The 8,807-nt window shown below is 46.2% G+C and overlaps 1 protein-coding gene across 1 annotated transcript; it reads right to left on the bottom strand.

Annotated features, from left to right (window-relative positions):
• Position 1: 1 nt before the first annotated feature.
• LOC124061714 (kinesin-like protein KIN-14E) lies at positions 2 to 7,856 on the bottom strand. Its single transcript, XM_046393894.1, has 14 exons — positions 7,381 to 7,856; positions 7,063 to 7,194; positions 6,480 to 6,599; positions 5,670 to 5,732; positions 5,475 to 5,588; positions 5,225 to 5,338; positions 4,951 to 5,117; positions 3,502 to 4,168; positions 2,744 to 2,886; positions 2,121 to 2,181; positions 1,699 to 1,907; positions 1,433 to 1,619; positions 558 to 653; positions 2 to 284 (listed from the first exon to the last, which is right to left on the bottom strand). Exons 1-14 carry the CDS (start codon positions 7,477 to 7,479, stop codon positions 135 to 137), a joined length of 2,322 nt encoding a protein of 773 aa, XP_046249850.1. The 5' UTR covers positions 7,480 to 7,856; the 3' UTR covers positions 2 to 134.
• Between the last annotated feature and the right edge of the window lie 951 nt (positions 7,857 to 8,807).

Genomic DNA, 8,807 nt, shown 5'->3' on the forward strand with positions numbered 1-8,807 from the left:
CAATGTCAGGTTTATTAAAGTGAAAACTAAAGCACAACACTGAGCTGTGACACTTCACACCGCAGACACACAGCACGAGACAAACCAAAAGCCTCTTCCACCTCTCTGTGAAATAAACCTTGTGGCTGTTTGGTCTACTTGGCAGACTTGTTGTTTTTAGCTGGTATGATGTTCTGCGTCGCTTTTCCGAGTGAAACCTGCCGTATGGTGGAACCGAACTGCAGCGTGCTCAGCGTCTCCGCCGCGTCCTTCACGTCTGGACTCACATTCACAAACACACAGCACTGCAGAGGAAGCAGAGGACAGCCTCAGAGGTTAGTCACAAAGCATGGCCGACAGCGGAGGTGAACACCTGAGGCCCAGTGCTGTCAAACTGCAAGTGTGCAGGCCTTTAGCAGAACATCAAACTGATTATTTGAACTACATAAGAGCAAGCCATGTTGGAATAAGACGTAACATCAGCACAGTTTCTCATTTTAACCACTCATTCAACTCGGTAGTGTTTTTACTACTACCGGTAACTCCATGTTGGCAGTAAAAAGATGTGTAGCGTTCACCTTTGCGTCTCCACTGAGGCAGGGCTGCAGGAGGTGAGTGAGTTTAGAGTTCCTGAACGGGACGTGGAGGGCGTTACACTTCAGAGCACTGAAGACCTGGAGGTGAGACAACGGCAACGTTTAACCGGACCGAACAGGAGGAGATCTGAGACTTGTGAATGTTTATGGCTGGTGGTTTGCTATGTTTACATCGACATATAAAGATGGCCGACACATCTCCACTTCTTCCCACTGAACAAAAGTGAAGCCAAAATCTCCCTGGTACGAGTGCTGCCATTTTGTTCTGGTGATGTCATTTGAAGCCAGAGTCAGTAGAGATCGGGAGGATGAGCTGTCGTATTGAGTTCCCACCCACACACCTGTCTGACCCAATCAGGAGCAGCGCTCAGCTGTCAATCATGACAATTCAGTCCTGTTTTATAACATCAAATAACTAATTTAAACCAAACTAATCAGAAAAATGAACACTTGAGCAAACATCAGAGTGATAAGAACAACCAAAAATGACAGAAACCATCTTTGGGAAAAATCTATTTTACTCTGAGTTTGTAGTTTGGTTCACGTGCCATGTGCTGACACGGAAGGGGAGGAGCTTACGAACTGTACTGCAGCCACCAGATGTTTGGGCTTCGCTTTTAGGGAGCTGGCATGTCGTCCATGTTTATATAAACTAAACTTCCTGCTGTGTAGCTAGCTAATTAAGCTAACAGCGACCTGGATGAATTGGTTGGCAGTACACACACGTCCATATCATAACGTGGTTTCAGGTTTCACGTACAAAAAAAGTGGCAAATGCGAAACTAATTCTAATTAATTATACCGAGAATGCACGGGCCTGGAGCCGAGCCAGGTGAGTCCTCAGTGTGTCTGTGTACCTGTCCCAGTGCTGTCAGTGACTTGTTGATGGCGGCTGCCTCCACCAGCCTCTGACCCTCAGCTTCAGTCTTGGAGATTCGTTCGGATCCAGCGAGATCACACAAGGTGAGTGTGCCACGAGACGTCAGTCCTGACATTTGGTCTGAGCCTTGCACCTCCAGCGCCACCAGCAGGTGAGACCGAGAGCTGAGGAAGAGGAACATCATGCCTTCACTAAGTCTGAACTTCGTCAACCTTTGCTCCTGTGTTAGCATTAGAGCAGCACCTCTGTGTGTTCATCTTGGTTGAAGCGATCTTTCTGTTCTTTTCACCCATCTCCATGACACTCAGGATGTCAGCCTCGGTCTGGACCTGGGTCTGGGTCAGTCCTGGGATGGACACGGACTTGCCCTGGACTCTGATGTCCAGAGCAGAAGCGGCGGTTTTGGCCAAAAGGTCGTTCAAACTGTCATTATAAATCTCCAACATGGAAATCTGAAAACAGGCACAAACACGTTCATCTGTGTGCAGAAGTTCATGTTCAACAAAAATGAATTCTTAATTTTATACTTTGAAATGCATTGTGTGCATTTTACTGATAATAATACCGATAGTAATAAGTGAGCTGTGAGTAAATTTCTGATTTGGGTGACCTGTGACATTTTGATTTGATCTTCAGATCCCCATGAAAGCCAAGTGAAGCCGCACCTTCAGAGTGTAGGAAACCTTGCCTTTCTCTGCACAGACGCGTAGAAGTTCTCGTATGGACCTGAGGAAACGAACAGACGCGTTAGTGACAGGAAGTCCCCTGTGGGGTAAGAGGAGAAGGCGGCGAGCAGAGCTTCGTGTTGCTGTGGTTTGTCTCCTCTCTGAAGGGAAACTCCACCGCTCTGTGGAAACTGAGCTGCTGCCTCACCTCATCACGTATTGATGAAGGCTTGTCAGGTGACACGTCGCATAATGACACACAATTAGTCTCATTTGGCCCCTGACTGGCACGAGGATTTTAAAGGCGTTTGCTTGATAAAAGCTCTCTAGGTTTTAAAACAGACAGACCTCAAACCGAAACCCGACGTTTATGCTCGCCATGAAAGTGTGAAACCAGGCGCCTCCTCATCCACTTTGTAATAATCTTAAATTTCAGAGGTGGCTTTTATTTTACTATTTTCTCCTATCGAACACATCTGCAACATTATTCAGCATGCTTGCACCAGTGGGTCACTGAGGCCTGAGCCTTTTATCCAGATTACGAGGACAAACCTGGACGCAGCAAAGCATTAGAGTCCAGGATGTTTTCTCTGAAGTTCATTCTCATATCTGAAAACTCTGACCTGATATTGACTCCAGGATTTTCCTTGCTGCCCATCATGGTGTATGTCTTTCCTGAGCCCGTTTGTCCATAGGCCAATATGCAGACGTTATATCCGTCCACACAGGAAGTTATCAACGGCAGGGTTCCTGCGAACACGTCCTCCTGCAGAGAGGAAGGAGGAGGAGGAGATACAAGATGGACATCAGTACAAAGAAAAGAGGTTGTTTTTGTGTGTCCTCCAAAATCGAAAATAATAAAGACTGCTGAAGAAGACTTGAAAGGCTGGTTTGTAACTTGTATGCTGTAAACGTCCTTAACGTCCTTCTGAGCTGAAAACCACAGACTTTCATGAGAAAGAGGTTCTGGATTTCAGCAGTACTCGTCTCTTTCAAAATAATGTTTCAACATTATGAGACAGTGTGTGTCGTGTGCCGTCAAGCAAACTAAAAACCACTTTTAATAGATGGATGCCTGCTTCTCTAAGAAGGCCCAGAGCTCGTTTAGGTCTGCAGCTCATTAAGGCTCATTAAGGCCTTTCCAACCAACAAATTCACAGCACTGCTGCGGTAACAGCATCACACTTCAAATTGTAAGAAACCAGGATCACAATATTTAAGAAAAGGTTTGTGCCACTGAGTTCTAACTCTTCAGTGAAATAAACTCTTCACACACAAAATTAATAATCAGTGTATCTTGTGGCATCCTTTAACATTTCACCTGAGTTTCTTGGTCCCCCGTCTTTGCTGATGAGCTGGAGAGGTACAGGTGAGTCATTACCTGCGTGCTGCTTTGATGGTAGACCTTGTCAAACTGGAACTTCTTCCTGCTTCCCTTCTGGACAACCAGCACCTCCTGGTCATCGATGGTCTCCAGACAGGAGCTGGAAGTTGTGGTCTTCCTGCAGCGACAGAACACCCGGATGTTTCCCTGCAGCTCCAGCAGCTTGTTGTACAGACTCTTCCTCTCCACCGCCTCCTTCCTATAGAGGGATCGCAGCTCCTCCACTTCCCCGGCGGCCTCCTGCTCCACCAGGGTCCACTTTGTGGCAGCGGCCTTCAGCTGCTCCAGCTGGTTCTTCATGTCGGTCAGCGCCTGGTAAACTGTAGATCGCAGCTGCTTGTTGGAGACATTCAGTTCGCGGGTCAGTCGGCTCACCTGGCGGAGCTGGCTGGGTTCCATGGCGGGTTTGTTGATGGCTTTGGCAGGTGGGACAGCAGGAGGATCCCTCCTGCGGTTCAGGAGGGACCGGATCTTCTCCCGAGCCTCTTGCTGATCAGCCTCAAGTTCAGCCAACTTCTGATTCAGGTGCTGGACAACATCGTTGAGGTAACGCACTTCCCTTGTCAGGTAGCCGTTCCTCTGAAAGAGATTGTCTGCCTCTTTCGCTTTGCTTTGGAGTTTCTTCCTCAGATCCTCGATGACCCTGTCCCGCTCCAGGAGGGCCCTGCCGGGTGAGGTTAATGATCAACTCCTGCTTGATGTATACGTGACCCACCCTGGGGCAACAGCGCAGGATAAATGCTGCGTTCCATTTGAACTGGGAAGCCAAAAATTTGAACTAAATTGTCTCCTGAAGTTGAGGGAACTGCCAACAGGATTGAAAGCAGTAGTAGAATATTCTTCTCTTCTGTCTTATTTGTGTCCCCGTCCAGGTTCTATCTGTGGACATGTTGCTAAAGTGTTTGGAAGTGTAAAATACGGCGTGATACGTCATCACTTGGTATTGTATTGCTAACAGTGGCTAGAGATGGCTGTACTGGACCACAGTCCAGTGTGACGTAAAAGCCAGCTCTGACTTCCAAGATGAATGAAACGCAGCACAGCTCCCTTAGTTCCTAAGAGCCTAAATCACAGGTCAAATTTGGTCAGATATAAAGTCCATCTTAGTGAAGACTGTCCAGAAAGACAGAGACAAGATGGCAGACAGAAACGCACAGTAACAAAACTTCCAGCGTAAGCACAGCTGAGCCAACAAATGAGCTGAATGTCGGCTGAGGAACATACAGAGCTGACAATGACAAGACACAGTACAGCGTGAACTCTATGCCGCCCCATCAAGACCAGCTTTTTTGCTGCACTTGTGGTAAAGATCTACCAGCAGCTAAGTTGTTTTCCATGCACTACATGTACGTGAGTGATGAGGCGTGAACAGTGGACTACCAGCCTCGCTCCACTTCCGGGCTCATTTGAATCCGTTTCAGTGCTGATGTTGTGTTTGCTGCAGACCTGAATGAGTTGAGGTCGGTGTAGTTCTGACTGCTGCTCGCAGACGCCTGCAGGAGGATTTCTCCAAACATGGTGAGGTAGACGGAGATGACCTCTTCAGGGTCATAGTTGCACTGCCTGAGTGCTGCAGTGATCTCCTTCTGGTCCACCAGACCTGGCAGGGTGGACTGGAACACAGAGCAGAAGACACATGTGGGATATGGGCCTGATACTCCTGTGAGAATGACCATACAAGACTGAGGGATATGCAAAGGAGCACCAGAGTCTTCCTCACCATGACTTGTTGGACTCGAGCTTTGACAAACTCAACATTTACTTCCCACTGCAGAGGCAGCAGCAGCCACATGCCTGACTGAGGATCCCAGAACCTGCAGATATTCACTCGCTCCTGGAAAACATCAGGACAAGATGAGCGAGCAGAGCTTGCAAATATAAAGCTAAAAGTAGGAGGAATGAATAGAAACAGAAGACCTTAAACTTCATTGTTGATATTTTAGCTGTGGGAGCTGCAGGTCCAGGCTCACCTCGAACATGTAGGTCATGACGGTTCCCTTGCCCTGGATGTAGATGCTGCTGATGCGATCATCCTCTCCGACCAGCGGCTGGCTGTTGGCCGGAGTCTGGAGCTGACTGGAGCCCTGTAGGGACAAAAAACTGATCAGAGTTCGGTGCCCTGCTGCTGAATTTGTAGTTTGTGGTGAGACTTGTGACAAACAGACCTCACTGTTGGTGGTGATGAAGTGTCCCTGACTGAACCACTCCTTTGGAAATGGCTGCAGGTTCTGATGAAGACAACAAGGAGTCAAATATAACAAATGAAGAAATCATCAAAGCAGGTTAAAATGAACTTCAGTGAGTTTCGTCAGCCAACATGAAACCACCAGAATCAAACTTCCTCAAAGGTGACTTCGGATCCTTTTGGTTTTGCACTCGAAGACGATGAGACTCGTGTGGTTCATCTTGGTAAGCAGAGAGACCAAAGTGGAAAAGACTGATAGGGTCTGCAGGCAGATTTTGGGGGTGAAACAAGACAAACAGGAAGATGGGGCTGTTCTTCAGCTAAGTTTCAGGTGGTGGACGAAGAGAGACGCTCATTATGGAGACAGAGAAAGACCCTTTAACTCGACATCATGACTGAATGCTACTGTTATGTGGTGATGCGTCCAGCTGTGCCATTCACTCAATCCTGACAGGACTTTCATTCGACCAAACGGTTTACTGCAGCAGCACACATCACCATTGTGTTTTGAGGCCTGTTGTCGATCATGGAGTTCTGTTACAGCAGGAATCAAACAGCGCTTTCATGCGTGTGAAGGAGTCTTATTTTGTCGGGTTTATGGTCAGATGGGCCATAAACTAGTCGGAATTCATTTTGTGCTGTTGTTCTTAGGGCAGAGGACGAATCATTACAAGGGCCTGATGGGAAATTTGAGTGGCAGTTTCATATCCAGCCTGGTCTCACCGATCTACAGGACAGGCGAGGACATGTTTTTATTACTTCACAGCGCCTACCATTGAAAAGTTCCCACCTGAAACTCGTCAACGTAAACTCTGTTTCCGTGGTGGGTGAAGCAGCTGTAGAGCGTCCCGTTGTTGTGCAGGAAACTCTCAAAATCCACAGAGACTTCTCCACTCTCATCCGCAGTTTCCTGACAGCACAGGCAGAGTGAGAGTTCGTCTCAGACTAAAACATCTTATCTCACACAAATACAGCAGGAAACGTCCAGGAATACAAAAAACAGAAATTCATTAAGTTCATTTTTTGATGATTGAAGTGAAGATTGATAACATCAACGTTTTCAGAAAGGTCAACTTGTGTATTTGCTATGTGTTTTTAAGCACAAATGTAGCATTTGGAGCATCTTTGATGTACTTTGATTATTTTGGTGGACATTTCAGAAAGAATTCAATGTTTTCTGCACAAAACAGTCAGTGAATTTTATATTTCTTCAGAACTGACCAAGCTGATCGTTTCAGTCTGTGATACTTGAGCTGTGGAGAATTTAATGTTAACACGGATGACAAGCTGACATGTTAGCTGTAATGTGATCAGACATCAACATGACAGATAAATTATTGATGTCTGAGTGAATATTTTAAAAAGCTGCTCACAGTAACTGGAGCTTGAATCAGGACAGTTTGTGTTTCTTCCTCCTCCTCCTCCGTCTGTACGTTTCTCTCTTCGCTCTTTAAAGACTGAATATCCACAGTGTGGCTTTCAGGCTTTGCTGCGTCCTCGTCTGCCTGAAAACACACCACAGACCAAAGCAGAAGGACTCGTGATGCTTTCTTTCGTAAAAGCTCATATTAATGAAATACTAAATACTCAATTAAAACATTTACTTTGTGTTTGTAAGTATTAGCATCAAAATATCATTAAAAGTACCAGAAAGTCCTGATCCTTCAGAGCTCCAGGTAAGAAACTCTTACCTGCAGGGTGGCGTCACTCCGTCCTGCAGGTGTGGACGTCCAGCCAGGCTCAGGCTCGGCCAGCCGGGATCCCTCGCTGACAGACGCTCCGGTGCCCATCCTGACATCCACAGACTGACAGACGGGCCCCGCCGTGACACAGGTGAGAACAGGTGCAACCTGACACACCTGTCCATGTGACACGCAGCAGCTGTGGATCCTACCAGGCGAAAGTCTTAGCTGTCATACAGAAATAAAGTCATCACGACTTTAATGATCTTCAGGTGATTCTGATTGTTCTGATTATTCTTATGGTTTTCTAGTTTGAATTTTGCATTTTTTGTGTTAAATGAATGGTTTTAAACTGGAGTTTGGCATACAGGCAAACATCATTATTAAAAATGAAGATTATTTTAGCAAAATCTCATATTCCTGAAGTTGAGTCCCAATATTTTATCAAAGGAATAACTATTCTCACAAATAAAGTTGATAATACAGTTGATTTAAATATTTGACCTCTTAGCCCTTTTTTCTGTTAGCAAAAAATCACCATCAAACAAAATCAATATGAGGTTGGAAAGACACATTTTTATCCTCTTTATCTCTTAATGCACCTCAACAGCATGTCTGTCTGCGCTGTCTGAAAGATTCAAATCAGCAAAACAAAACGAATCTGATTTGATTAAAACCTTTAACCAGTTTGCTTACATATTCTTCCTTCCTTCTTCACATTTTAACAAATGATACTGAAAAACTTTCATTTCATTTTATTTTAGATTTAATTTTGTGGCATAACTCCGGTGTGGTGTCGTTTCTCCAACTGCACCTGAAGGCAGCTTTTGCAGGATGGTAATAGTGATAGTAATGGGAATCATTTCCAGAGAAATCCTGACTGCATTGCCTGAGGTCCTCACTAGGGGGCAGCATCAGTCTGTTGACAAATTCAAACAGCTGATGAACCGAAAGCAGTGGAGACAAACTCAGCCTGTAAAAGAGCTGAGAAGCAGACCTTTCTCCTGCTTACATCAGAAGCTTTGGTTGTGGGCCTTTAACATCACGAAGGCCAGCAAACAGCAGCTCGTCTCAGTCTCTCTTACTTCTTTGAGACAACGTCTGCAGTAGTAAAGCAGCTCTAATGAAACTGTCTGTGGATTAAACACAACATCATCAACCTCTGACGATCCTGCACTCCTGACCATGAACAGAAAGAAGTTGCTGCAGGGTGGACTCAGATGCAGGACACAGACACAAGGCTGAGGTAAAGATTCAGGACGAAGCATCGGGGACAGCAGGTGAAGAGGAGACGGCGGCTCTGGTGTGAGTCCTGGGACGCAGACTGGCAGGCGAGCAATAAGGAGGGCACACTGAGCCTGAGATCATGTGGCAGCGAGTCCTGCAGGCAGAGGAGCCGGGCTGCAGTCCAGCATCGTGTTTCAAAACATCCTGAG

Source organism: Scatophagus argus, chromosome 7, assembly GCF_020382885.2.
Source record: "Scatophagus argus isolate fScaArg1 chromosome 7, fScaArg1.pri, whole genome shotgun sequence".
NCBI lineage: Eukaryota > Metazoa > Chordata > Actinopteri > Scatophagidae > Scatophagus > Scatophagus argus.

Excerpts from the sequence above, each read along its gene's own strand:
- LOC124061714 (XM_046393894.1), bottom strand. The coding sequence starts at position 7,479 with ATGGGCACCGGAGCGTCTGTCAGCGAGGGATCCCGGCTGGCCGAGCCT. Across the intron at positions 6,600-7,062 it reads TGATTCAAGCTCCAGTTACT|GAAACTGCGGATGAGAGTGG; the intron begins GTGAGCAGCTTT and ends CTGTGCTGTCAG. Across the intron at positions 1,908-2,120 it reads AGGTTTCCTACACTCTGAAG|ATTTCCATGTTGGAGATTTA; the intron begins GTGCGGCTTCAC and ends GCCTGTTTTCAG.